This window comes from Betta splendens, chromosome 3 (assembly GCF_900634795.4).
Source record: "Betta splendens chromosome 3, fBetSpl5.4, whole genome shotgun sequence".
NCBI lineage: Eukaryota > Metazoa > Chordata > Actinopteri > Anabantiformes > Osphronemidae > Betta > Betta splendens.
Window position 1 is genome coordinate 2,797,233 of NC_040883.2, and position 27,500 is coordinate 2,824,732.

Consider the following 27,500-nt stretch of genomic DNA (forward strand, 5'->3'; position numbering starts at 1 on the left):
TTTATTCACAACGGCTTTAAGATGTGATGATCAGAAGAGTCGTTTCTTATTACACTTTAAAACAACCAGCCATTCTGTTTCTTCTTTGATCAAATCCACATGTTTAATTGGTTAATTGGTTAATTAGTTTTCAGGAATAAGCTGGACTTTAGGTAAAGGTTTTATGTGCCCTGACGTCTACTTCAGTCATTAAGCTGAGACTTACAGATCTGTGACGGAGTGGTCGTGCTCGTCACCCGCAGCAGGTCGGCCGCCGACGCTCCCATTGGAGGGAGCGGTGGGGAGATGAAAGCGGGGCGCGAGGGAGACGCGCAGATTGATGTTGTGATGTAAGCGGGCGGAGCGGAGGCTCCACGTCCTGCGGGAGAAACGGAGCCGCGTTGAAAGACTTGTTTGTGGCGCTGAAAGGACCGTGGCGTCCGCAGAGCGCCTGGCGCACGAGCCGCAGCCTCCCGCAGCCGCTCGGCCGCTTTAATGTCTCCTTCCTCTGTGTATCGATTCAAATTATGTGCAAACACAGGAATATGCACGTGGAGACGCACGCGGACAGTCTCCCTTAATTTGACACGTGCTCTTATTAAAGTAAGCAGCTGCTCGATAGCGCTGAGGAGTAATGGGGATTGACTCTGGCATAATTATACAAACCTCTGCATGAATTTGGTCGTAATGGAAAGTGAACATTTAACCCAGACTTAATGCACAAGGGCGGATCGATGCTGAGGGGCTTTTTCTTTTCCCCCTCGCTGCAGCAGCGGCTTTTACCAAACAGGACATTTGCATATGCGGCGCATCTCCTCTGAGACGTTCAGGGTCGTTTGTGAAGTAAGACACGTGTGTGAAAAGTCCACTCCGAGGCGCGCACACGCACGCAATCCCACTGGCGGGTGAAGACACTCGGGACCTATTCATCTGTGTCTAATGCCGTCCGTGGAGCAAAGCGGCGCCCACTCCACGCATCTGAAAACGGCGGAGCTCCGTGTGCCGCTGGTTGTAGGTGAGAGTCCAGGAAACCAAGCTCAGAGACACAAACCCGGCGCCACAGCCACTGTCCCCGGGACACGGGAGCGGCCGCATTATGCTTTTCTTTTGTGTGGCCCATTGACATGTAAATGTCCTCCCGCTATAAGGCATCAGCGAAGAGCAGCGAGAGGAAAAAAACACGCTGAATTGAAATGTCAATAGTAATTTTTGGCATGCGAGGGACTTCAGAGAGTCAAGGGCTGCCTCCCTGGAGAAATGTAAAAAGGAAGAGAGTGGTGAACGGTGTGTGTGTGTGTGTGTGTGTGTGTGTGTGTGTGTGTGTGTGTGTGTGTGTGTGTGTGTGTGTGTGTGTGTGTGTGTGTCTGAGAGAGAGAGAGACAGCGATGGGGAATGGGAGCGATGTAATAGAGGGGGCAGATAAAGTGGGAGACAGAGTAATGGAGGAGAGGAAAATGGGGGGGTAATAGCAGTGAGGAGGTGAGCTGTCAGAGGAGACGCGGGGCGGGGGGGGGGGGAGCGGTGCCGCTCCACTCGTCCTCGGGGGAGTCTCTCCCCATTCTCCTCCTCCGGCACTGATGGACAGGCCGAAATACCACAGGAGCCACCTCCTGTAATGACTTGATGAATGAGCTTCTCCATGCGCCCCTCACCCCCACCCACACGCCTTCGCGCCTCCTCTCCCCCCTCTCCTCCCCCGTCGCACATCTCACACCAGGAAACCGTCCGTTTCTGCACCGGCATTAAAACATATTCACATACACCATACACATATACATAGACTCCAGTGCAGCGACGCTGTGGTTGAGGAGGAAACCGACCGAGCTGCTTCTCAATGAACTCAGTAATTGGTAGAAAAAGCCTTTGATCCGTTTTTCCTTTGTGTTTTTTACAGGCAGCAACACTTAATAATTAATATTGGATTTTCTGTCTCCGTCCTGTTTGTCACGTCCACGCTCGCTTTGCTTTTATCCGCTGTGTCACTTTGTGTCAAGTGCTGTCCTCTTAACATTAAAAACATCCACCAAAAGCTAGAATAAATGTTATGAAGTCGCTTCAGTGTCCGTCAGCAGCACAGAAGCTGGAACATGGAGCTGGATCATCATCGGTTCCTGGTTCGTTGGCTTCAGTCAACCTGCTCAGCTCCAGCTGTTAGTTAACAGTTAACTCTGCCCTCATAAACTCACTCACACCCACACGACTGAACTGATCCTAGGGTTCACGCTCCGATGGGACTGAGGCCGCCTTGAGAATCCATGATCTGAGTGTGAGGAGACGCGTACGGAGTCAGGTTGGAGGCAAAATTAGAAAAAACGCTGTGTGTGTGTGTGTGTGTGTGTGTGTGTGTGTGTGTGTGTGTGTGTGTGTGTGTGTGTGTGTGTGTGTGTGTCAGTGTGTGTGTGTGTGTGTGTGTGTGTGTATTTCTATGTGTGTGTGTGTGTGTGTGTGTGTGTGTGTGTGTGTATTTCTATGTGTGTGTGTGTGTGTCAGTGTGTGTGTGTGTGTGTGTCAGTGTGTGTGCGTGTGTGTGTGTGTGTGTGTGTGTGTGTGTCAGTGTGTGTGTGTGTGTGTGTGTGTGTGTGTGTGTGTGTGTGTGTGTGTGTGTGTGTGTGTGTGTGTGTGTGTGTGTGTGTGTGTGCGTGTGTTATCTCCAGAAGAAGCAGAGGCTCTTTATCTGCCAGGAAGCAGGAGGCTGCTCCTACAGAGGCCTCTCTTCGCAGGTGAAGCCCTCTGTTTCACTTACGTGACTCTGGCCTTTTTGGAGGCCGGACCTGAAGCCTGATTCCCAGACGTGCACGCGCGCCGATCAGCTGACTCACTGCGCGTGCTCAGGTTGGCTGCAGCTGACGCCATCACTGATACAAATTGGGGGTCTGTCATTTTACGGCCCGGGTCAAGCGGCTGCTCTGGGTATTGACTGGCGTGTCCTCCTCCATTACTCCCATCTTATGTATTGCTCCTTTTATCAGAGCTGCGACAGCAACAACACATTAAACTGGAGCAGCTTCGATCCACCGTAAAGTGCCGACCGGTGCCGCGTGGGGACATGAGTTACCGCCAAGGACGCGGCCGCCGTCTCCCAGAGTTACGACCACGGCCGTACCGGGCCTGGACCCGGACCCGGACCCGGACCCGGACCCGAGGTCACTGTCTCCTCAAGGAAAAAGGCCGCCGTCTGATCCTGCGTCAGAGCTGGTTTAAAGCCAACGTTCATGTGCAGTCGAAAAGTCAAAGTATAAGAATAAAAACTAGATCCACTTCAGCGAATTCACTGGTTCTGATGAAAGGTGAATAATTCAGCGGTGCGCTGCTTTTGGCCTGTGAGCAGATGGTCTCAGTGATGAGTTCACACCAGCAGATTAAACACATCCTGGACGTTTTTCAGTCCGAAACGCGTTTGAAAACAGTGTTAAACAGAATTTCCAGTTTATGTCAGTTCTTTGTCTGATGTGATGCTGATTTCATGTGCTGAAGTGGATCAAGAACGGTTCATGTGCTAACGCTTATCAGAATAGCTGTTTGATTAGCTTGACTCAGCCCAGCTCTATTACCCAGAATGCCTTTCACCCTCAGTTCCTGCACACACTGTCACAATGCTCTAATGTTTGGGTCCACGATTAGTAACTGCTCCTAGATTCCAAGTAAAACTCTGGGAATCCTACCAACCTCACCACTAGTGCACGTGAAGCTGGGTTCGGTCCCAGAACCGGTCCCAGAACCGGTCCCTCTGGACCGCCTCCATTAACAGTGTCCACAGACAGCACAGGCCGCTTACATAACACACGGCCGCCAGTGGCCCAGTGGGCAGAGCTCCAAATGTGCTGAATGTGCTGCTGCCGGGGGTGAAGACAGGCCGCCTGAGCTGCCCCCCACCCCCACCCCCCTGAGAAGAGCCCTCCACCGCCCAAGTAACCTTTGCATGAGTGCACTCAATCTGCCACTCAGCACGGAGCCGCCGCAGACGCGGGACAGACAGGGGGCATTAGGTGGGATTAGCGCCCCCTCTGCCCTTTGTTGTTTGGATGTCCGTCTCTCGCCAGCTCACCCCCCCCCCCCATTCCTTTCTCAGCTCTCCAGCGCTGGCACGGTGACAGAGAGGCCGTGCACTGGCAAGCTGAGACCAGAGAATTCCCCTCCGTCGCCCACTCTCACAGCCACATGCGAACACGCTCTCACGCAACTTCCACCAGACATGGAGCGGAACGTGGCCGATTCCTCCTCCATCCAGGTCAAAGCCATGATTGATCACTAATTTCCCTAATGAAGGTGAAAAATAATCTCAGAAGGTGTTTTAACTTTCAGAAGAAGAAAACACATTTTATTCAGTCCAGATCCAGATGTTTTATTTCTTACTTTTTTCTGATGTGGACATTTGTTGTATATAATTTGATTCATGAGAATCTCTCTTTCTCTCTCTCTCTCTCTCTCTCTTCTTCCTCCGCTCACACACACTCACACCTGTTCCCCATTAACTAAATCCTTCCCTGGCTCTCACATTCCCTCCAGCTGCACTCGCTTCGTAATCAAGACGACTTTTATGCCTCCACTGTCGCTCGTGATGTGCTCTGTTCTGCTCCGTTCTGCTGACGTTCCTCGGACGCCGTGTGAGGATTCCTCCCTGAGATCATGCAGCCTGTGCTGTTTAACCTCCAGGTTGTCACAGTTGCATTTTGTTTGTGGGATTGTGTTAACATGGTGCTTTTGGTTTGTGTCACACTCACGCTCTATGAAGACGTGTTCCTTAGAGGAATATGTAGTCATTTCAAATGAATGATCATTAAAACTAATTTCTGAATGCTTATTTTCATATTTATGTATATGATATTATATATATTTATGTATAAATATATTTACATCCAATACTTCCACACAATCTGAATTTAAAGATGAGATGAGAGATAAAGATGAGTATATATGCTTATACATTTTAGCTCTATGGCAAAAACTTAATTAAACAGGCAAGTCTAAAGATGACACAGACTGAGATCAGAATCAATAAACTTGAGCAAACAGCATTCATCTGCATCAGCTCACCATCATCAGACGCTGGTAAATTAAGACCAATTGTCATCAATAATACTATAATATAATACATTTATAATACATATATACATTTAATATTGTGACAAATCCTTTTTTCAGTCCTTCGCCGTCTCATCTTTGTCTGTGGTCAAACGAAATGCACCCTCGTCTTCCTCCTCGTTTCCTAAAGCAGGCAGCAGGATTCACAGCACAGAAGACGGAGCTGCAGCTTCAGTCCCACTGGCCACTCGCACTTTATTAGCATAATTAAGTTCCGTCAGCTGGGGTCTTCTCACTTTCATATCTGTTGGCGCCTCTGGAGAGTCTGAGGGGAGCTCGCGCTATCGAAACACGGCCGACTGCTCATCCCATTCATTCTCATTACCGTGAAGAAGTGTGGTGTCAAGTTCAACACGAAACGATGAAAAGTTCCAGCACTTTTTGCCTCACAAATGCTGGACATCATTGCTTGGTTAACTTTTACGCCTATAGTAAAAATGAGGTCCAAACTACTGCTCCATCTTAACTATTATATGCTTGTTACTGCCTGTATTGTTTTGCATGAGGCTACTTTTTTTTGTTTGGAGCATTATTAAATTCCATAAAGGCTTTAATGGGAGTAAAGTCCAGTGAAACTGCTCCAGCAGCTTTGTGTGTGTATCTGCCCTGAAACACACATCCTCTACAAGTTTTCACTGGACGGCCCCGCTTCCTTAATCACTTTGTTTTCAACCATCGCAGCGCGTCCTGGTTGAAGAGTACAGACTCACACACATCCGCGAGAGCAAGGCCTGACTAGTGTTAATGATGATGCACAGGCCTCCTTATGCGTTTTATTAAGAACATATCATTTCTTTTTCACTTGGCTTTTACCCTCAAGTCTCATACAAACTATGATAATCTCGACCTTTAGTCCTGCTCACTGTTATGACTTCCTCCTGACAGCTCAATTACTTCTGCTTGGCTGTGTGAACTAAATGTACAAAAAGATCTGACACATGCACCTACTGCAAGTCTAGAACATGTAACTAGCTAACAATAAATGTATCTAGTCCTATTTATTGTATTCTAATTTACATTAAGTTTTATTTTTAACCTCTACTAAAATTTTGAAAAACAACATGGAAATGGAAATAAGAGGAACAAAAGTAAATGATAAAACTGTTCAAAATTTTACTTTTACCAAAAAGTCATTGTTACCAGAATAACAACTAAATATGTTACTTCAGAATCTCTTAATAGAGCCAACATTCATACACGTACATTCACAAACCAATATTTAGTGTCTCTGCAGCCTTCTTGACTAAATGTAACAGCTCATGAATTTGACTGTGGCGCCATCTACTGGCTCTCAGTGTGAAGTGCAGGTGCTGATTGAGGCCTGTCACACAAAGCTGGTTCAGCCTTGAAAGCGAATGGCGACCTGTCAAAGATGCGGCCTGCCTCTTACCGACTAACAGCCGGAAGACGCTTCAAACATAAAAATTTGTATTTTATTTATATAGGCAAATAAATGAATTACTACCTTTTAATAATATTGTGTTTAGCATTTGTCCATTTGGAGTTTGTCCATAGGCCACATTGACAAATGCCTCTAAACAGCAGATAATAAACAAGCCATTCCCCTGAACCTTGTCAATGGATATTCACAGACACAAAATTCATATTTATGACTCCAACTTGTTTTTAATGTTTTGTTCTTTGGTAATAAGCGTTACTTGTACAGTGCATTTGATCAGTTGTGCTGGACCGTCTTGGAGACTGGGGAAACTAAGCAAGGTAATACTATAAACAGAATTGGCACTTATCTATAATTAAATAACATGGGATGAAAGGCACATTCAAATTTGCGCGCACCTCATTCAGAGCTAAACATTGCAGCACAAACGCAATTTCAAACTCTGCTCGTTACCACCTGGGCCAACCCGACCTTTACTTTGAAAACCCCCTAGCGGAAGTTGACCGCTGATTGTGGCGTGTCCGCTTGCACGAACTCCCCTCTCGTTCCTTAACAACAAGATGGACTGGAGCGGGGACGGACACGTAAGTGGCGTTGTGTCCGTAGGCTGCTGCTCCGTGGCCGCGGAGCGGAGCGGTGTCACCGTGTGGGGACGCGGCGGACGCACTGCTGCTTTAGCAGCGCGCTAGCATCGGCAGCTAGCTTAGGGAGCGGCGGCTAAGGCAGAAGAACCTGCTCGGGCTGTCACACATCGCGTCTGCTAGCCTACTGTTAGTCTTCTGCTAGCCTCCTGTTAGTCTTCTGCTAGCCTTCTGTTAGCCTCCTGTTAGTCTTCTGCTAGCCTCCTGTTAGTCTTCTGCTAGCCTTCTGTTAGCCTCCTGTTAGTCTTCTGCTAGCCTCCTGTTAGTCTTCTGCTAGCCTACTGTTAGTCTTCTGCTAGCCTCCTGTTAGTCTTCTGCTAGCCTTCTGTTAGCCTCCTGTTAGTCTTCTGCTAGCCTCCTGTTAGTCTTCTGCTAGCCTCCTGTTAGTCTTCTGCTAGCCTCCTGCTAGCCTCCTGTTAGTCTTCTGCTAGCCTCCTGCTAGCCTCCTGTTAGTCTTCTGCTAGCCTCCTGCTAGCCTCCTGCTAGTCTCCTGCTAGCCTCCTGTTAGCCTCCTGTTAGTCTTCTGCTAGCCTTCTGCTAGCCTCCTGCTAGCCTAGCGACGCCAGGCAGCAGCAACGGCTGCCCGTCAGTGCCATAGAACCACAGTTCATTTGATTTACGTGAAGGCACCGACGTCCACAGTACGGACGGGTGACGTGACGATGGACGGACAGCCAGCGCCCATTCAATTTGCTATCGAGTAACTTTTGTCCTCCTGGACTGTCACAGGTTGTTTAATGTTCTGTCTGAAACAAAAGCCAGGTGTTCACGTCATTACTTGCAGTAATGAGTTGTTCTTCCTGTTCATTCTGGCCATCAACGAACCCACTGTGGTAAACCACAGGAAGCAACATTCATAAACGTGTGAAGCTGCAGCGAGCTGGCAGATGAATAATAATAGTAATAATAATAATAATAATAATAATAAAGATGAAGTACTATAAAGCTAATAAAGCTGGTTACTTCAGTTAAATGCTAGTTGCAGAGATGGTTGCAGGTTAACAGTGATCTGCCCTCATCCCAGGTGAAAGTCTTAAGATGCCATGAAATGAAAGTCAGGTTCCTCTAGTTTTCAGTTTCTGTGTGAGTTTACCCCAAGCCTGTTATCGGGTTTCCGTTTGCAGGAGCACGGCCACATGCGTGACAGCTGTCACCACGGGCACGGGGGCCACTCTCACAGCCATGGGCCCAGGGCCACGGCCTTCGGCGGGATGGCGGACGCCTTCGCGCCGGCGTTCTCCGGACAGTTCGTCAAAAGCGCCGATCAGACAATGGAACTCACTCAGCAGCCGAAGAAGCGCTCGCTCATGGACGACAGCAGCAGCTGGGACATAGTGAAAGCCACGCAGTAAGTGGTGAACAGCACACGGTTCACAGCTCTCATGCGAGCGGCAGATAAATGTTCTAATGTCCGGAACCATCAGCTGCTGTAATCGAGTCAAACCAGATCAAACTTGTGGATTTAATTTTGGTACCGATCTGTAAATCGTGGTGCACAGAAGTAACAATGCAGCACTTCTGCATTCGCAAAGTCTCCACACACCATCTACCTATCACTCACAGGGTGATTCTAGTGTTCATGTTCTAGTACTGTTTGAAAGTTAGTTGAAGCCACGTGAGAAAAGAAACCTTTGTCGGTTTGCATTAGCGGACATGGATAAAGCTGTGAGTTAAGGTGCAGCGGAGCAAAGGTCACTCTTCTTGTCAGTTGCATTAAAATAGAAAAGAATGTGCAGCCACTCCCATCTGCCCGTTTTTCTGCTGGTACAGGAAATGTGTATGAATCAGAAACTTTAAGGAAAGGAACCTGTTTTTCTACCTTCCCCTTTAGTTTGCTTAAATGTTTTTCTTTTGAAATTGCTGAACTACTTAATAATTCTGGTGCTGTAGCTTATCATTATTTATTAGATTTTTTTTTTTTTTTTAAATACGTTGTTTCCTAATGTTTCAGGTTCGGCATCTTGGAACGCTGTAAAGAACTGGTGGAGGCGGGATACGATGTCAGGCAGCCAGACAAGGAGAACGTCAGTCTGCTGCACTGGGCAGCCATCAACAATCGCACAGAGCTGGTCAAGTAAGGGCTTCACAAATGACCTGTCTCTTACAGCTCATCCACCAGAGAGAATCACATCAGTCACAATTAAATTTTTTTAGATAACCTGGGACGCTGTTAATTCAACCCAATTTTAATTGCCAAGTCTGCCCTTCCTCTGGGATGTTGTTAAATTTGACATTACAATGTGTTGCTCTCCTGCCTTTGACAGGTATTACCTTTCTAAAGGGGCAGTAGTTGACCAGCTTGGTGGAGACCTGAACTCGACTCCCCTTCACTGGGCCATAAGGTGATTTCCTGTGCACTCCTAGTCTGTGTCAGAGTATATTTAAAAGAACTCAAAACTAGAATAATTTCAATTTTAGTAATAAATGTCAGTTGATTCATTGTGTGTGTGTGGGTTCTTTTTACAGGCAGGGCCACCTGCCCATGGTGATCCAACTGATGAGATATGGAGCAGATCCTTCCGTTGCTGATGGAGAAGGCTACCGTGCTCTTCACCTCGCCATTCTCTTCCAGCACATGGCCATAGCAGCTTATCTAATGGCCAAGGGGCAGGTCAGCTCCTCAGCCACACGTCGACTAGTGTTCGGCTGTGTCCGTTAGGTTTGTTTGTGTTTGTCGGCTAAACGTTATTTGGCCTTTTTCATTGTGATGTCTAGGAAGTCGATGGGCCTGACTGTAATGGACAGACGCCACTAATGTTAGCAGCACAGAAAATCATTGGGTAAGTAGATGTAAACATTTAAAAACCTAAATGTTATTGCGTGATTCTGAACATACCCACCATGTCTGCCCATACGTGACATTGTGTCTGTTACTGTGTAATCTGAGGTGTAGTTTTATGTGCAAATATTATTATTTAGTATTGATAATCTATTGCTCTTCTGTCCTAGACCTGAACCCACAAACTTCCTGATCAAGAACAACGCTTCTGTGAGTGCTGTGGACAAAGTGAACAGGAACACGCCGCTGCACTGCGCTGTGCTGGCGGGAAACGTGGACGCAGCCCACATCCTGCTGGATGCCGGAGCCAGTGTGGATGCAGAAAACATCAACGTGAGAACCAAAGGGTTCAGGCTGCTTTCTGACACGTACTTATCCATCACCAGAGAACAAGTGGAAAAATGTTGGAAAACGAATCAGTGATTCACAGTTTGTTGGCAGCAGTCTTTAATCCCAATATGGAAACTTTAAACCTCTAGTGCAGCTGCTCTGAAAACGGACAAATATGAAAAATACGCACATATGCTTCAACATGTTTAAGTTTTTAAATAGTCAATTATATGAAAATATCTTTGCTTGCATTGATGTAGTGGTGCATGCCTTCTTCAGGGTCACACTCCCATCGACCTGGCCCACCAGGTGCACAGCCCGCTCCTCATCCACATGCTCAACCACATTAAACAGGAGAGGATTCGCTCCAGCTCGCGCTGCCTGCGGATGCTCAACAGATACAAGGTAAACGGACAGACCAGCGCTCACATGATGGAATGTTTTAGGTACATGTGGGACTGATTGTCAGGACTCTACCTTTACTGTGCCGTTTCTCAGGTCATTCTGCAGATTCTACTCTGCACGTGCATGTTTGGAAGTGTGGCCGCGATAGTGGACATGAACTCGGAGTCGTGGCTGCTCAAAGGGATCCTGTTGGCCTGTGTGATAGGTGTCATCAACCTGGCGTCACGGTGAGGCTCTTGGCTGCCAGGAAACAAAAGCGGAAACGTCCTGTTTGTTTTCCATTGCAAATGAAGTGTGTGTGCGTATGTGGAACAGGAATTTCTCGGGTCCAGCCTTTCAGACGCTCCTGCCGTCTTCAGCCCTTGTGGCTTCAGTCTTCTGGATGCTCGTCACCTGGTGCCTCTGGTTCCTGCCAGATATCCTTCATTTAACAAAAAACGCAGCACAACAATTAAGCAACGTGTTAATTGTCTTTATCTTTTGGTTGTGCTGCACATTAACTTGAGTTTCCAACCAAAAACAGGAAGTTGTTTTGTTGTCTGAGCTTTTGATGACCCTGGTTTCTTAGCTTCTGACCCACATGGGCATGGCGCCACTGTTCAGGTCCTGTTCACTCTCGATGCCACTGCTCTCATCTACTACTACCTCCGTACGACTAGGACCGATCCAGGCTTCGTCAAAGCCACCGAAGAGGAGAAGAAGATGGTAGGAGGGTTTTTATCATTTGCATTATTTCACATATCACTGTTTTGACGGCTGTCATGTCTCGTGTTGCCAGAATGTGTTGGTGTTGGCTGAAGCCGGCTGTTTGGACCCCAGGATTTTCTGCACGTCTTGTATGGTGAGGGAACAGGAAACCGTTGCACCGGGTCACCCACAGAGCCAGGCTCACAGCTTTGCATTTATTTGTTTACAGATAAAGAAACCAATGAGAGCGAACCACTGCTTCAGCTGTGACGCCTGTGTGGCAAAGCAGGACCACCACTCCATCTGGACCAACAGCTGCATCGGTACAACTCACGGCTGGAAATGCGTCATGTTCTAACAGACCAGTCTGTAAGCGAAGGCTCAGCTCCACATTTCTCTTTCAGGTGCAAGGAACCATCACTACTTCGTGCTGTTTTTGTTCTCGTTCCTGCTGTTGACCTGCTGGATGTTCTACGGATGCCTCACATGTAATGTGCAGTAAACTGTCCCAGTCAGATTACAGGGTACTGGCGTGTGTGTAACGTAGAGCCCACGTCCTGTTTCAGACTGGACCACGCGCTGCGCGCTGCGCTACGAGGAGCAGGGCGTGTGGGGTGTGGCGTCTGTCCTGGTCAGCTGCTCTCCCTGGGTGCTCTGCGTCTTCCTGCTCAGCTTCTACCACACCTGCTGGTCCATCACCATCCTGCTGATGCAGCTCTACCAGGTGATGAATTTGAACATGTATTTATGGGTTTCTGTGGCTCTGCAAAATCGCTTGGCCGGTGTTCAGAGACACAAATGCTCAAATTCACAATAGCGCTAAACAAATATTACAAAATATCTATGATGTTAAGAAAATATTTAAGTAACAGGTTATTAGTTTTTTTCTGGTGTATTAAAATTGATCCCCAAATGTTAAAAGTTGAAATAAGTTGAAAGTTATCTGGATCAGGACCAAGGCATTTTATTTAGGGCCAAGTCATTGTGGCACACAGCTTTTCTAGAGTGTCTGTGAGCATAACTCAATTATTTTTCATCCTGTCCTGCTGTCACTGGCATGTTTGGAAAAGCAGATTGCTTTTCTGGGACTAACCACAGCCGAGCGGACGAGTCTGACTCTCCACCAGAAGAAACTCAGATCCACGTCCTCTCTGAGACAGAATCCATACAAGTGAGTGGGACACTACTTCTGATCTCACTTTCTGCATTATTGGTGCAACTCACCCTGAATATCTGCTAGTTGACGGTTGGATTTGAATCAGGGTTGTAGTATTATTTGTTGTCTTGCCAACCTAGCAGAGGCATGTGTGAGTGCATTTATCTGTACCTGACCCTCCGTGCTCTCCCTGCAGTCAGGGCGTGCTGCGGAACCTGGTGTCCTTCTTCCACCTGCGCTGCTGCGGCTTCTTCAAACCGACCGTTGTCGACTGGACGCAGCAGTTTCCACCCGGCCGTGACCAGCACATGTTTGGGCCCACGGACATGGTCTGACCTCCACGTAGCCCCCCACTCAGGGTCAAGGGTCAGGCTGTCACAGGGGTTCTGGACCAAAAGCACAGATTCTCTATATTTATTTTTTATTTGCCTTTGAAGGAGATAGACCAACATAAATAGAAGTTAAGAAAATAAAGCAACATTGGGCTGAGTTGCTTTTTGTACAGACTGCTGCTGCCTTAAACTTGAACAATGTATATGAAATAAATGTCTAAATTTGGGTATGACTAATCCTCTGAAAGCCTGAATTAAGGTTTTAAGCTGTTTTTATAAACGTCAAGACTATTTTTATCTGTTATAAAAGAAGACTATTTGTAAACAGCTGGTTTTATGACTTTTGTACAATTTGCATGTGTTTCTATTGATGACCACTATAGTCCTTCAATAAAACATAGTTATGCCTGTGTTTCTAAGGTAAAGGTTGAAGAATAACTCATTCACGCTTAGTGCACCTGTCCACTTTGGACTAGCAGGTGGCTGTGGTTCCTTCCTGGTCCATTTTCCTCATTTGTTCTTAAAATGCAAACAATACAGAATATCACTGTTCATCCAAACAGCATTCACAGTTATTTATTGTGCGGAATGAGCAGCAGAAGGTCACTTGGTCAACCGTCTCTGTCACGCATGACGTCAGGATGTCAGTTGATCAGCTGCTGGTCAGTGTTTCCTGTATCTGAGTCCAGAACAAATGTCTGAGTGGCTGATGCTCGGCCCCTTTGATGCTGTGATGAAGGCTCAGAGGGCGCTGCTCTGTCACGGCTTATTTTAGGAGCCCGGTGTCATGAAGGCGTCACTGATGGACAGCGGTGGTGGTATTTAAGCCGTTCAGGACAGTTCACTGCCACATTAGGACCGGACCGCTGCAGGCGTGAGGTAAGGACCCGTCCCCATCGTAGCTGCACTTCTAGTTGGTGGTTGAGTGGTTTACAGCCGCACGAGGGTGACGCGGCTGGAGTTCGTGTAATTAACTCGTCAGGTAAAAATCAGAAGTGAGGCAAACGATTTGGTTTCACGATGATACAGACGTTTCCTGAATTGTTGCTGGAGCTGTCGGCTGTTATCTGCCTCCTATTCCTGGACCAGGGTCTGGTCTGAGTCAGGCCTGGCATGCGACTTGGGCGCTCACTCTGGCATTCAGGGAGCATTCAAGTCAATGTCATCAAAAATGAAAAGTGCAATAACGGCGCTCTGGGTTTTTAAGGGTCTCCAAGATGCCGAACTGGGGAGGAGGTGCCAAGTGTGCGGCCTGTGGGAAGACGGCGTACCACGCAGAGGAGGTCCAGTGTAACGGGAGGAGTTTCCATAAGACCTGCTTCATCTGCAGTGAGCCGACCGCTTTTCCCTCTTCACACTGGTGCAGCAGAATTAACACAACCCTGTGTCTCATTTGGTCATTTAAACACACAAACCTGTGGTTTTTAACATTTAGTGGTAGAATTGGTCGTTTTTGTGTTGTTCTCTTTCTTCTTCCTGTCTATTTTTATTCTAAACTACATTTTTTCCTTCCTATAATTTTATTCTATCTTCATATTTCTCCTCTTTTCTTTTCCCTTCATCTTGTTTTTTCTGCCCTTTTCTTTACAATCACTTACATTTGCCACATAAAAATGCTTTCTTGCTTCCTTTCCGGCCTTGTTCTTCTTCATATACAGAAGCAACAATCTGCTGTTGTCCCATTTTAGCACCGCCATAAACAGATCTAATCCAGGGATCACATGGATCCGCTGTTGTCTCCCGTCCGTGAGGCCCCAGGATTGTTCCTCTGGGAGCGTTGAAGGCCGCAGTGATGAGCTCACGCACCTGCGATCGGTTAATCTTTTCTCAGACATTCAGCTCACACTTATGTTGTTCTACAAATAGAAACGCAGTCTGACTATCTGGCTGTGTGTAATGTTGGTGCTGACTGATACGACCGGCAAGGTGGGAGCTTTTTATAACCTCCATTCACTCCGCTGTGACACTGCTCAGTGTCTGAACTAATCATTTCCACCCGCGCAGCCCAACAATAACAGGTTCACGTGTCATTTTTTATGTACGTATAATAACTGTTTGTGTGTGTTTTTGCAGTGACCTGCAGAAAGGCGCTGGACAGCACCACCGTTGCAGCACATGAGTCTGAGATTTACTGCAAGTCCTGCTATGGCAAGAAGTACGGGCCGAAAGGATACGGATACGGACAAGGAGCTGGAGCTCTGAGCTCGGACCCGGCCGGGGAGAACGCACAGCCGCAGCTGTAAGGAGACCCAGTTAGTCCGAGTTAACGCTACCATGGATGTGCTGATTTGGCTGAATGTATTCATTAATTCAATAATTGAATGCCTTCTGCCCACCACAGTTTAATAATCAGCATTTATCTGTAAATGTGTTATTTTCTAGTGCTAAACCAAAGCCCTCTTCAACATGCTCCAATCCAAACAAACCTTCTCCGAAGTTTGGAGGCTCAGACCGCTGCCCTCGATGCTCCAAAGCCGTGTACGCAGCAGAGAAGGTGATGGGCGCTGGAAAGGTAGGACCCGTTCTCCTGAGGACCAGCTGCCCAGAGGGAACGTACGCAGCTCTGATAATGATGTGTGTGTGTGTGTGTAGCCTTGGCATAAGACCTGTTTTCGCTGTGCCCTGTGTGGTAAAAGTCTGGAGTCGACCACAGTGACAGACAAGGATGGAGAGCTGTACTGTAAAGGTAAACACACACAGACACACGCTATATAAGGAACCTTCTGTTGCTGCTCTAAATATAGCACATAGTGTACACACGCACGTAGATCGAACCAGAAGCTGCTCATCAGACTCTTTCATATTCTCTCTGCAGTTTGCTATGCCAAAAACTTTGGCCCTAAAGGATTTGGACTGGGGAACGAAGCCATGCTGGAGGATCGGGAGTGACGTGAAGTAGTCTTCACTCCACTTGTATCTTTCACAGTAAAATAATCAGGCAAAAACAACTCAAAGTTGAAAAATCAGTTTGAATTAAAATTTGTTTTATACTTTTACATATGGAGTTTCTTTATGATGACTGAAATTATTTTCCAAAAATAGAGGGAAAGGTGATGGAAATAGTTCACACCTTTCATTTGTCTTTTGTATCTCACAGTATAAAAACAATCCTTTGCGGTTTGAATTCTGAGATTGATCATTACAAACAACTTACCCAGCCCTCAGCGAGCGTACAGACTATTACCTCCAGCTGCGAGAGAGCAATTAGGCCTGTTACACTTAATTATTAATGGCATCTTATTTGCATTCATAAATAATTCTGTGCAATAATTAGTTGCTATTATCAAGGCACAAGTGATTACAAAGTGGAGCATGTACATTTTTCACAGTTAAATGCTGGCGGGTGTGTAGAGCATGAAGGGATTAGATGCACAACTAAAATTAGAGCCGGTATCTAATTAGAAGTTGAAGAAAACAAAACCTCGTCCACAATATAAGCAGGAACGGAGCTGGCCACTGGCTTTGCTCCAATTATTTTTCAAGGCAAATGCAAAACATTTACCATCTATAATAATGTTACAATTAAGCGCTGATCAAACATAATTAATAAGTGAACAAAAGCGTTGTGTACTTGGGAAGGTGTGTCACTGCAGCCGAAGAACAAGATGTGCAGTGTTAGAAAGAACATTAAAATTTATTTAGCATTCTTCTCTTAGCAGGACATCAGAAATTAGGACAATTTTTTCATAAATTAAACTTATGAAAATGTCTGATTAGTCTTTGACTGCATAACAAATATTCACATGTTCTCAACAATTCAATTTTCAAGGGGTAACAGTTAACAAATACATATGTGCAAATGTTATTAACAATTCTAATGAGACTTTCAGTCCTCGTCCATCTGAACTGACTGTCATTTTTTAAAGCACTGATGTGACGTTTACTGTTCCTGGTAATTTGTTAAAAGTGTGTCCACAAAACCCACAAATGAACGAAACCTAAACAAACACGGCGGAAAAAAAAACAGCAATAAGTTGATGAAAAGTTCACCCTGGCCAACAGTTTCTACCAGCAGCACAATGACAATAGTGTTCACAGCGAAAGTCTGCACTGAAGCTCCTTGTAGCGTTGGCTGTGGTAGGTGGACGCTGTGAAATGTGCAGAGGTAATGAATACTGTGAAAGGTAAACAGACAGAAAACCAGAAAGGGAACTCCCAGCCACACAAACACAATACCCGTTAACACACAATGTACACGACGGAGCGAGGCCGCCTTCAGGAGTCCTCGGTGGCGACGTCCAGCTTCCTCTGAGGGACGTAAACGGTTTTGGCGATGGGGTGTCCACCGGTGGCTACTACAGCAGTGAGCGGCGAGAGGGGGACCGGGGTGTGGAAGAAGCTGTGCTGGAGCCCCGTCCCCTTGGGGGTGGTCATTAGAGGCTGAGGAGGCAGAGGTCAGTTGGTCAGACTGCTCATACTTTACCCCCTAATTAGTTACACAAATAAACATGTGTTCTCACCTGCTGTACGCTGATTAGAGTCACTGGTTGTGCAGGCACAGACTGATGGATCGGCACAGGAGACCCAGGCTTGATGAAGACCATGCCTCTCTGCTGCAGTGCCAGCGGGCTGGACAGGGCGTTTGCTCGTTCTGGAGTCTGAGGGGGAGCGAAGGCGCTTCCTGGGCTGGACCCTGAGATCAGACCAAGGTTCTGCAGGGTGAAGTTGACGATGGCAGGACTGGGGCTGTGCAGGTGGTGAGGCTGCTGGGTGGTGCGAGGGGAGGCTGAAGACACGGGTCTGCGACGGTGCAGGCCGGTGGGTGTGACCTCCTGGACCAGGGCTGCTCTGGAGCCTGTTGACAACAAAATAAACCTATTGTGTCTCTTCTGGAAGCTACTCTCGTTAGCTTGCGCTCACTTTAAACACCTCTTACCTGCAGTTGGAGTTTGGTAGATGCTGTATGTGGGAGTTGAAGCCTTGTTGCTTTCAACACCTGAACTCTGACTTTCCTTGAAGCTTGTGAGGGACTGCTGGGAGATTGGGATCAAATATCCGGCTGGCACTAAAGTCTGGGTGGACACAACTTTAGAGGTCACGCTCAAAAACCTCATTTGTGATCAGTTAAGCAGTTTTCTGTTTCTAATTTTACCTCTGTGTGAAACTGGCCCGGTGTGAGGGGTACGGCTCTAACGGGCGTTAACCCGGCCTCGCTGTCGGAGCTCATCGTTTTCTCCTCCTTTTCCAAGAGGTTCTCCAAGCTCTGTTCTAGCGTCTGGCTGGCAGCGGCGCCGCCAGGTGTGTTGATAAACTCTGGATCCAGGTGGAGAGCGCGCGGCGACGGGCGGTTAGAGAGGAGGCCGCTTCGACGGGTCTTTAGACGGGCCTGGAGGATATCACCCAGCTTTGGGGACGCGTTCTGCAGGAGCAAGTAGGGAAATAGCAGCATGTGAGTAGAAGTGAGGCTTTATTGCTTGTGTGCGATATATTCAGCGATATGGTGCATAAGCTCACCTTGGGGTTGGAGTGAGTCCTCTGGGCTTTTGAGGGGCTGCTCTCAGTGGTTGAACTAGAATGCTGCCGTTTGAGTTCCAAGGGGCTAACGTCTAACGCCCTGGTGGCCAGCTGGCTCTTAGGTGCGGCCTGGCCCGATGGGCTCAGCCCAGTCTTGTCCTCAAAGGTCATGGATCGCACCGCGAGGCTGGTCGGCTGCGGGCGAGCTAGAGGATTTGGCCTGAGAGACGAAGGTTGCAGGTAGACGGCGTAGGAGCCGCACCCTTGTTGAGGCGGTAACAGGATGGGGATCAGAGGGGAACACTGTGCTGGGATGTAAGCAACAGAACCTGCAGGCTGAGCTGCCAGCGGGGTGTGGGGGGTGAGGTGGACAGTAGTGTTGGGTCCAGGCTCCTGGGTTGGAGTCAGCAACAGTGCCTGAGGTGGTTCCATTGAACAAAGTGGAGCCGTCTCAGGCCTCACGGCGACAGGCTTTGGACTTTCAGCCCTGGAACAAAAGCAGAAGGTTCATTTAGCACCGTAGGATTCAAAGCACGTTAGAAAAAAAGGTTTTAGCCAGCGAACATCAAATGCTTCAATAGGATTAAGCAAAAGCAAAGATTGTGTAGAAGTGTTACTTACTCTTGATCAAGTTTGATTTTACAAATAGCAGCAAGTTGGGCCATTTTGTTTGGCACATCTGGTGGATCACCTTAAGACAAAACAACAGATCATCATCATCATCATCATCATCATCATCAACACACCACTCCTTGAACACACTGCAGGAAAGCCATCGTCCTGTACTCACTTCTGACTGGACTGCTGGGGGCAGAGTTGATCCGTCGTCTGTCGTCCTGAATGCTTTTTGCCAACTTTATGAGGGAGGGGTGACGTGTGAAACTGCGTTTAGCACCAGAGGATGAAAAAAGTTTTTTGGCACAGTTGTCTACAGATCCCCGGGATCCCAGTACACTTTTTGCCTCTTGGGATACGGAGCTCAAGTCTGAAATAAGAGTTTAACAATCAGTAAATGAAAGTAGGAAATAATACGTTTACTAGCAGTGAGCAGAGACATACATCTAATTTTAGAACAAAATCCAAATATTGGCTCATACCTGGTTGGACATCTAGGAATTCTTCCGGGCCGACCCATTCAAAAGCCGGTTTCCTCCCTCTCTCCTCCGTCACATGGACTTTCTCTATGAGCTTCAAGCTCCGCAGCACATTGGCAATATCATAAAGGCGACGCACTTTGGCTGTAAACGAAAGACAAGCTAATAAATGACAGAACTCGTCTTGGCAAGTGTTTTTTTCCATTAGAGAATTTGTGTTTCATAGCTACTCTAATTCATCCCCAACCATTAGACCACTCACTCTTGAACTTGTTCTTGTCTTGATCTGCCACTTGGTCTTCTCCGATCAAGATCTTGGCTGCCACGTCCAGACTGACCACGCGGGGGTTGGACACCAGAAAGAGCATGACAAACTTCTGGCTCATCACACGTAGAGATTTGTCTTTCCGACTGTTAACAGAGGCTGGACAGGAAAAAAAAGACAGTGAAAAGATTGAACTCACTTTTTACATGTTCCAGTACATTTATGAATAACAGTTGTTCTTATACTAGTCAAGACACTAAGGTTTCTCACCCGCTTTGAATTCTACTCCTGGGAGCTCAATGAAGAAAAGCTCCTTCTGTCCTTGCTCGCTGCCCTCCAGCTCCACCACGTCCTCGTTCTCCTTCTCATCTACCTCAAAGTCAAACTCCTTGTCATGGAGACGCTGCCGGATCTGCTGCATCTGCTGGCTGTACCGGTGCTCCTCACCCACCCGCTTCAGAATGGCCAGCGTCTGGGCCAGCTTGGTCCGGCCGTGCCACGTGTAGCGATTCTTTGCGGAGCGGCTCACCATGTGCAGGCTCTCGAGAACGTTCATGATGTCGTAGATGCGCCTGCGCTCCACATCTGCGCAGATGAAAGGACGGCACATTAGAACAAGTTGACCACACCTTCAAGATGTGTTTAAGTATGCTGGTTTCTAGTACCACATAAAGACGATTACAGTACAAAAGCTAAAACAAATCAGGGCCTTGTTTTAAAAGGTACAACAAGGAATATAAGGAATACAGAACACATACTGAGCTCAGTGGCCACATCGTCCAGGCAGATGTCGTTAAGTGATGGGTTTGGATAATCCGGGTAGCGAGCGAGGAACTTGTGACAGAGCAAACCAAGGCTCTTCTCTTTCCTACTAACCATTTTCTCTGACTCTTCGCCATTTTCAATCTCCTGCGAGAATATAACAGGGAAAATAAATAAATGACCGAGTTATGATGAAATGTTTGTAACGTGTTAATATGAGAACCTTACATACCTGTATAGATTCAAGAGCTTCCTGTCCAGTATTGACCATGTACAGCTCTTTCTCTCGGTTCCGGATGTCCGGACTAGCTGCGCTGATCAGCATTTTAAGGTTAGAGGTTGGAGTCCAGGGATCCATAGAACCAACTTCCCTCCCTTTTTTAGGAGTCGTAAGCGGACCCATGCTTGAGCCTCTAATTCTGCACACAGGTCAATTGGTTTTCCACTTGTGGTGCTACAAAGCCACCATCCTAGTGAACTAAAGGAGAAATGGACAAAACAAATGATAGTAAATGTAATGATTTTCTTTTTTCGACCATAGCTATTTACCTTAGATACATGCCTGTACCTAATGAAGGTTATTACTGGCGATTATGTAGTATTTTAAATAAAATCTGGTAAGTACCGAGTTATTTCAGCGTCATTATTACATAAGCTTACCGCTTCCTGAATGTTTGCTACTAATATTTCTCTAAGATAATTCCGGCGCTTAGTTAAATATTTTAAATATTATATCTAAAGTCAGGAAAATTAATTCACATATTTATCGAATCATGGGCTTGATCAAAATGCCATTAAATCTTGTCAAAACACTATGTTAATATTGGCGGTAACTGACGTGTCTTCCATCGAATCCTGGACCTGCGCGGACAGCAGTCCCGCCCTTTTCGAGCAAAGCAGCCAATGGGGAAGCGACTCGATGCAGCGGGGAGGAAGTGAGTGTTGTCCCGCGCAGGTAAACTGTTTTTGAAATCCTGGGCGCGGAATGTACGTTTAACTGAGACGTGGCTTGGTTTTAGCTTTAATCAGTTTCTCATATCACTACAAGGAGGTTTTTACATTTATAAGTGATTATATTAAACACACATACTTTCTATAAGCTAGTATTTGCTGTGACCGCCCGCCGTCGATCTAAAGATTCAGTGCGAGGTCGTTTATTAATAAAACAGAACAGGAATCACCAGCGGCTTTTATCTCAAAACGACATCATCAACGTTAGCATTGACGTAACGAGCAAACGTGTTTACAATGAACACATGAACCATAACAACAGGATCTTCTCTAACTTAATAAAACATAGATAGACTCACCCAGCTGTGCGAAACGAGCCTTGTTCAGAGAGTCTAAATCCCTCTGTTCTAGATCTCAGTCCGAGCGGTAAAATGTGTTTTTTAAACACGCGGCCACGCGCCTTCAGGTACAAAGTGGTAGAGTACGAACAGAAACCACTGAGGAAAACTTCAGATACGCGCCTTTCTGGCGTGTTCTGTTGAGCCACTGGGACGCAGTGACCTCCGCGCTGGTCAACTTTACTACAGTAGTGAAAAGTTCACCCAGGAGGAGGGGTGACCACTCGCGTTTGGCCCGCCCAGAGCGAGCATGCGCGTTCACGTTTACACGCACACTTCCTCCCCGAGGGCAGGCGGGTCCAGCCCAGCCCCGGAACACGTTTCCTTGATCTTGATTACTAGAACCGGTCTTTCGTGGTGTAATCAGAAAAAACAGTTCTCTATCTATTACTTATTCATTTTCAGAAATGGCGTATGGCCAAAACAGTGAAACCACCTCCCGTTCACGATGTTATGTAAGTTATATGTATTGTTATGGTTTAAGGGTTTGTTAGTCTGTTAGTCAAGGCTAAAGCACCAGATTTATCCTTGGTGCTTTTATTTAGACACTAGGTGGCGGTAAAGCTCTCCTTACTGGCGGTCACCATGGAAACCGACGGGCGCCTTCAAGGATGTTGGGAGGGAACAGTAGAGATTCAAGCACCTAGTGACGTAATGTTTCGGATGTGAGAAAGAGCTAGTGGGACCCTGATGCTGCTTTCAAGACCCCTTGGTAAGCTAGTACGCCTACGTCGATTTGTTAAGTCACACGAGGTTTATAAATAAACCATTGAGCCCAAACTGTCTTCCTGTTAGAAAGCCGTCAATGGATAACTACATACATATGTTAAAAAGTAACCGTAATTACTTTGGTAATCATTCTTGGACGCGATAACAGTAATAATCTGTAAAGACTTGAACTAAAACATTGAAAACACACGAACAAGCGAGTACTTGTAAAGTGTGCTTTAGAATACATTTAAAGTGTTTAAACAGCTTCTGAATCCGCCGTCAGAGGTATTCCAGTGTTGAGCCTGACATTTCCGACAACACGAGAAAGCAGCAGCTCGGCTGCTCCGCTCTCAGCCACACGAACGGACAGCGCAGTGCACGCGGCCGGCAGCGTCTCCGCCGGGAAGGACGGGAACAGAGTGCGGGGTGAGGACCGCGTCTTAGCATGACGCTATTCCGCCGTTTCATTTCCAGGCTGTAGTTTATTAGTTGTTCTTTATTCGGGAATAGTTCCCATGGAGCTCGGAGCAGCAGCCAGTCTGTCACGCAGCCTGAGCTTTCACAGATTTTCCTGCAGGGATGCTGCAGTAGCTCAAACCTTCGACAAGCAATTGGCTCCAGCCTGTAAATGTTGAGGTAGTGTTTGTTGTTGTTTTCTTGTTGTCAGGCGGACGCTGTAAACAGACGTGTTTGGCAAAACGCGCAGGAACTGCTCGATGGCAGATTTATGACCGAGCAAAAGTTGGCTTTACGTGTTTAAGACGCGAAGGGCAAAAGCCCACACCTGCATCAATTAGACGCCTGGCTGTTGCGCAACCGAAAGTATTTTGATAATTATAAAGATAAAACCATTATTTTTGCTTATTAACACTGGAGTAATGAATTGCAGTTGCATGTTTATATATAAAATGTTGCTTTTAAAAAAAAATCCTTGCTTTTAAAATCTTTTCAAAGTGAAGAGACACCTAAAAAATAATTGAAGGTCTCTGTAATGAAATGCATTCAGGCACCTGCCTGATAATGAACTTTGCATTTTTTTAACTCTATTTTCTTTCTCAACACAAGCACTTGTTCAGTGTTGGGAGCTTGATTCTTGAGATTCTTGAACTGAGATTCCTGCTTTTCCACGTGTCTTTTTTGCCTTTTTTGTATTTCATGCGTACTCCCTTAAACTAAAGTTTTATTTAAAATTGATTAAATTCTCCATCTTTCTGGTGGCAGACGGACATGGACCTGTGGCAGTCTGGAGGAACACGATGATCACATTGTCCTTTAAGACGTATCCATGGCAGCGATGACATTTCCTGGGAGAAAGGACCATCTTGGCTCTGTCAGGGTCCTGTTCTCGTTCCTGGTTCTCCCTTCAGGACGGCCCCTTGGGACCAGGAACTGCAAAGAGAAACCTTGAAGACCCAATATGACTAAGACACAGTGTGTGGCTGTGCTTGGATCCCCCCAGACATTGGGCACTGTCTTTTTCTTGAAGCGAGTTGATGAACGGACAGATTTGCATATTTTTGGGTAGGCGTTCATGAACTGACTGGGAACCGTGTCGGAAGGGCACTGAAATACTTTGAGCAGGTATTTCCCTTCAGTCCCTCTGGTGAAGGCTGGATACGTGTCCGTGGGAGCACCCGAGAACCCACTTATGGGAAAATGGAGGCAGGAGCAGAGGCTAGTCCACAGCAGCACCCCAGGAGGAAGCCGGTGCTGCACGGGCTGGAGGACCAGAAAAGGGTGAGTTCACGGCTCACCTCGACCCTGCCTGCTCTGTGTTGTGTGACTGGGTGATGTCTGAGAGCTGAGCACGTCTGTCCTTATGTTACTCTTGGAAGTTAAAGCTTATATCTTGTACATATAAATCTGTGTCTTTAAAGTCTCTCATGGAGAAACGACGCATTAATGTCTTTTTAATGACTGCGCAGCTGTTTCAGAGTGTGCATGTTGCAGTTGGGTTAGTGTTAACTGGTTTTATTTTAAAGGGCGTGAGGTTTATTGCACTTGGACCCTGCTAAAGGTGTGCTGGGGATCGGCTGCTGTAAGATTTCTTTGTTGCCGGTCTTCTCTGGAAGTCCCCCTGTAAATTATTGATTTGCTCAGGTGTGTTAAATTAGTCCCTTGGGATTATGTGGAACATGAATAATAACTTGGTTCAGCCACAGTCCCATCTGCTGTTTTCAGAAATGCCCGGGTGCAAAGTGACAGTACGGAGCAGCGCGAGGTCTTCATCATCTCTGTCTAGAAGTTAGATTAATAAAATTATTTATTTATTTTTTTCTATAATCACAGCTGCTGCGGTAACAAACACGCATAGACGGACTCTGACTGTGGGTGTTTCCTCGTTGCATACTCAATGAGTTACCAGCAGCGGCGGGTCTAGATTTCATTAGATGCTTCACTTGCAGCTGCAGATGTGCAGCTCCGTCATCAGTCGGAGTGAAGACGAGGCTAGACGCCCTGCTCTCTCCAGGGGGGAGAGATTGTCCTGCGCTGAGCCCATACTCACCCTCCTCTTCATGGACATCGGCTGACCCAAATTAATTGAAGCACTGATGTGGTAATATGAACACATGGACTGCCATTGTTGGAGACTCACTCGACGCTACCATGCAGCAGGATTCAGTGTCCCCTGACAATTACCTAGGCTGTGTGAGTTCACCATCCCATATATGATACTGTTCCCAGCGAGAGGTAATTGGATTTTGCTCTATTTGTAGATTTACCCTCACACATGTCGCCTGCACCACGTATTAATGTTTATTGAGTGGCAATCATGGACCTTCACGGGAAAGCAGAGAGCATTATAAAAGAATGTGGGATGTGTTGTATTGTGATGCTTGATGGAGCAGAGCTGCAGGCGGTGCTGCTTTCAGGAACCTACCTATTTGTAGTCAGTTGGTATTCACTGAAGCAGTATTCCATTAGATTGGATCTGCAGCGTTGTCAAGTGTCTAACCAGACACAAGGAAGGGGCACGTGTGTTATCTCTGCCTGCCGGTGCCTTTTATTGTGGCGGGGTGCTTATTTGTCTTTTGGGTTAGTGAATATGAATCATGGTAAAAAAACAAGGTTGTTCTTCTGAATATAAAAAACCGTTGGGGCTTTGTCTGGCAGCAGAACCATCATGTGTTTTTCTCATCTCAGTGTTATCACAGATTTGTAGAAGGAATAAAAATAAAGGCAGGACATTCAGAAGGTGACGAGTCGGTGAGGAAATCGGTTATTGATTTGACTCAATGAGGACGAAAAGGAACTTGACACTAATTGCTCAATCAGAGTGTTTGGAAATGATGTATTTATTTAGCCTAGTCATTTCTGGCTGCTCATTAGGAGGCGTGGGACACGCTCGGGTGGGTTCTGGGTGGGTTCTGATAATGAGGTGTTTGCGCTGCGCTGCTGCAGTGACTCTGGAACGGCCTCGTGATCCGCTGGGACGCAGACGGTGGGAAACGCCACGCAGCTTCGCCCCCTTCCTTCACGGGGCGGACCTCGCGTCCGGGTTCCGGTGCTCGGCAGGAGAGGCCTGCGAGTCGGCCCCGTGGCCTCCATCCCCCGGGGGAGGAGAGCGAGCGTGAGTCCACTCATGAACCTGCTGTGTGACTTTGAGGCGTCCATCAGCTGTTTGAGCTGCTGATCCTCTTGGCCTGATGCCTGCATACAGTGTGGACCGTCCCTGGAGGGTCCACAGTTTATCAGACGTGGGTTGGTTGATGGCAGCTGCCCGCTCGGCTTCTTTCTCGAGCTAATTGAATGCGATATTAGAAGAATGGGGCCGTGCGGTGACGAACGACATCAATTAAGACCTGGTGTAGATGTTATGCCAAAATCGAACGGCAGCTATTTTTATTCAAGATTTTCCGTCAACTGGTAAAGAATCAGTCTCAGACGCTGGTTCTGGCACTTTGAGATAGTGATAATCGAATCATTGTCGCTGCTGGTTTGCCAGTGGAGCTGAAGGCTTTTTTAGGCACCAGCCAAGCTTTTCTTGCAAACCAGGCAGCTGCAGACGAGAGATGGGGATTTATTTTGGTGAAGGACTGTGTTTGCCCAGTCATGCAGCACTGACGAGCTCAGGGTTTGGATTGGGCCGGGGAGGGGGTCAGAGGGTGGAGGTGGGCCCAGGCATGGCGTTGTGGGGCTGGGGGTGGGGAGGATGCTCCACTCAGGATGCTGTTCAGCCCTCCACAGCCATCTGGCCACCAGCCTCTCCACGTGCCCTGAGGGTGGCTGAAGGACAGGTGGCAGGAGCTGCTGGGGCGGCCCCGACGTCAGCAGCTCCAACCCTCACATACCGAACTCCTGCTGAATCAGTGTCAGAAGGGACAGCCACCGCCTTCCTTCAGTTTAAAATGCACACAATGCTTTTGCTCATTTCTGTCAAATTTGTACGTGAGATGGTTTTAACAGCTCTGTCTGAATGTGGCCAAAATAAAGTAAAACATGAGAAACTCAAAACGAAACCTACATTGTTTACTCCAATGTATTCATACAGGCAGTTTCTTCATTATTGCCCGTTGAGAACTTCCCGAGCCAGCGACAGACCCGGTGGTACGTATGTAACGGCTGGAGAAAGAATCCACCCAGCAGGGTGCGTGACGCTCCGACTGCTCCGACTCGCACAGCGTTGCACAGCGTTGTAATCCCTGTCTGGGGTTCGTGGGGAGAGTCTGGTTCAGCGGAGGATGAACAGGTGCTTCATCTCACTCCTGCAGCGATGGGATTTTCTCCGCGCTGCAGCCATTGCATCCATATGCACACACGAGAACAGTCTTCATGAATGAAGCTTTCATTCATTACTCATTGTTACTCATTGAACTGAATGACAAAGAGCATAAGGATGTAATATGTGCATGGAAATCTGACGACGCTCAGCGCGTCTAACGAGCAGAGCCGCTGCAGGTGTGAGCTTTGGCTGCTTGTGGACTCCTGCACCGGCTCATGGCGCTGGTGGAAGCCGATGGGGGTCAGTGGATGCATGACCACGCTTTTGGTCTGCTGCTCTCCTGGCAACAGGAGGCGGTAGTCGTAGCAGCTGGACGGTGTCCGGGTCGGATCATGTTTCGTTGTGGATGCCA

The 27,500-nt window shown here is 47.2% G+C and overlaps 4 protein-coding genes and 1 long non-coding RNA gene across 6 annotated transcripts in view; 4 read left to right on the forward strand and 1 right to left on the reverse strand.

Annotated features, from left to right (window-relative positions):
* The first annotated feature begins 4,164 nt into the window (after window positions 1-4,164).
* On the forward strand, window positions 4,165-5,610 carry LOC129603905 (uncharacterized). Its single transcript, XR_008694251.1, has 2 exons — window positions 4,165-4,632; window positions 5,122-5,610. It is a non-coding gene; the product is annotated as an uncharacterized LOC129603905 (long non-coding RNA).
* A 1,280-nt stretch (window positions 5,611-6,890) lies between these two features.
* Window positions 6,891-13,215, forward strand: zdhhc13 (zinc finger DHHC-type palmitoyltransferase 13). Of its 2 annotated transcripts, none has more exons than XM_029144793.3 (17): window positions 6,891-7,044; window positions 8,226-8,449; window positions 9,053-9,175; window positions 9,366-9,443; window positions 9,568-9,712; window positions 9,817-9,881; window positions 10,051-10,213; window positions 10,490-10,615; window positions 10,709-10,842; window positions 10,931-11,031; window positions 11,196-11,320; window positions 11,394-11,456; window positions 11,532-11,625; window positions 11,707-11,790; window positions 11,869-12,026; window positions 12,376-12,473; window positions 12,655-13,215. In XM_029144793.3, exons 1-17 carry the CDS (start codon window positions 7,021-7,023, stop codon window positions 12,791-12,793), a joined length of 1,944 nt encoding a protein of 647 aa, XP_029000626.1. In that variant the 5' UTR covers window positions 6,891-7,020; the 3' UTR covers window positions 12,794-13,215. The 2 variants fall into 2 exon arrangements, with proteins under 2 accessions (XP_029000626.1, XP_029000627.1); XM_029144794.3 differs by lacking the exon at window positions 6,891-7,044 and adding an exon at window positions 7,080-7,230.
* A 313-nt stretch (window positions 13,216-13,528) lies between these two features.
* Window positions 13,529-15,786, forward strand: csrp3 (cysteine and glycine-rich protein 3 (cardiac LIM protein)). Its single transcript, XM_029144795.2, has 6 exons — window positions 13,529-13,669; window positions 13,998-14,119; window positions 14,864-15,029; window positions 15,173-15,302; window positions 15,383-15,476; window positions 15,606-15,786. The coding sequence occupies exons 2-6, from the start codon at window positions 14,008-14,010 to the stop codon at window positions 15,677-15,679; spliced, it is 576 nt and encodes a 191-aa protein (XP_029000628.1). The 5' UTR covers window positions 13,529-13,669; window positions 13,998-14,007; the 3' UTR covers window positions 15,680-15,786.
* A 619-nt stretch (window positions 15,787-16,405) lies between these two features.
* Window positions 16,406-21,939, reverse strand: e2f8 (E2F transcription factor 8). The gene is made up of 13 exons (XM_029144791.3): window positions 21,676-21,939; window positions 20,598-20,843; window positions 20,362-20,512; window positions 19,874-20,188; window positions 19,601-19,762; window positions 19,342-19,482; window positions 19,035-19,229; window positions 18,866-18,935; window positions 18,245-18,731; window positions 17,883-18,149; window positions 17,667-17,802; window positions 17,251-17,585; window positions 16,406-17,170 (listed from the first exon to the last, which is right to left on the reverse strand). Exons 2-13 carry the CDS (start codon window positions 20,766-20,768, stop codon window positions 17,006-17,008), a joined length of 2,595 nt encoding a protein of 864 aa, XP_029000624.1. The 5' UTR covers window positions 20,769-20,843; window positions 21,676-21,939; the 3' UTR covers window positions 16,406-17,005.
* A 992-nt stretch (window positions 21,940-22,931) lies between these two features.
* nav2a (neuron navigator 2a) overlaps window positions 22,932-27,500 on the forward strand; it is a 101,047-nt gene continuing 96,478 nt past the window's right edge. Inside the window, exons 1-2 of the mRNA XM_029144128.3 lie at window positions 22,932-23,061; window positions 23,647-24,162. Coding sequence (XP_028999961.1) covers window positions 24,082-24,162 — 81 coding nt within the window. The 5' untranslated portion in view covers window positions 22,932-23,061; window positions 23,647-24,081. The remainder of the gene's footprint in view (window positions 23,062-23,646; window positions 24,163-27,500) is intronic.

Excerpts from the sequence above, each read along its gene's own strand:
- e2f8 (XM_029144791.3), bottom strand. The coding sequence starts at position 20,768 with ATGGGTCCGCTTACGACTCCTAAAAAAGGGAGGGAAGTTGGTTCTATG. Across the intron at positions 18,732-18,865 it reads AAAATCAAACTTGATCAAGA|GGCTGAAAGTCCAAAGCCTG; the intron begins GTAAGTAACACT and ends CTTTTGTTCCAG. Across the intron at positions 18,150-18,244 it reads GGACTCACTCCAACCCCAAG|AACGCGTCCCCAAAGCTGGG; the intron begins GTGAGCTTATGC and ends TTGCTCCTGCAG.
- csrp3 (XM_029144795.2), top strand. The coding sequence starts at position 14,008 with ATGCCGAACTGGGGAGGAGGTGCCAAGTGTGCGGCCTGTGGGAAGACG. Across the intron at positions 15,030-15,172 it reads GAGAACGCACAGCCGCAGCT|TGCTAAACCAAAGCCCTCTT; the intron begins GTAAGGAGACCC and ends GTTATTTTCTAG. Across the intron at positions 15,477-15,605 it reads TGGAGAGCTGTACTGTAAAG|TTTGCTATGCCAAAAACTTT; the intron begins GTAAACACACAC and ends TTCTCTCTGCAG.
- zdhhc13 (XM_029144793.3), top strand. The coding sequence starts at position 7,021 with ATGGACTGGAGCGGGGACGGACAC. Across the intron at positions 7,045-8,225 it reads ACTGGAGCGGGGACGGACAC|GAGCACGGCCACATGCGTGA; the intron begins GTAAGTGGCGTT and ends TTCCGTTTGCAG. Across the intron at positions 12,474-12,654 it reads CTGAGACAGAATCCATACAA|TCAGGGCGTGCTGCGGAACC; the intron begins GTGAGTGGGACA and ends CTCTCCCTGCAG.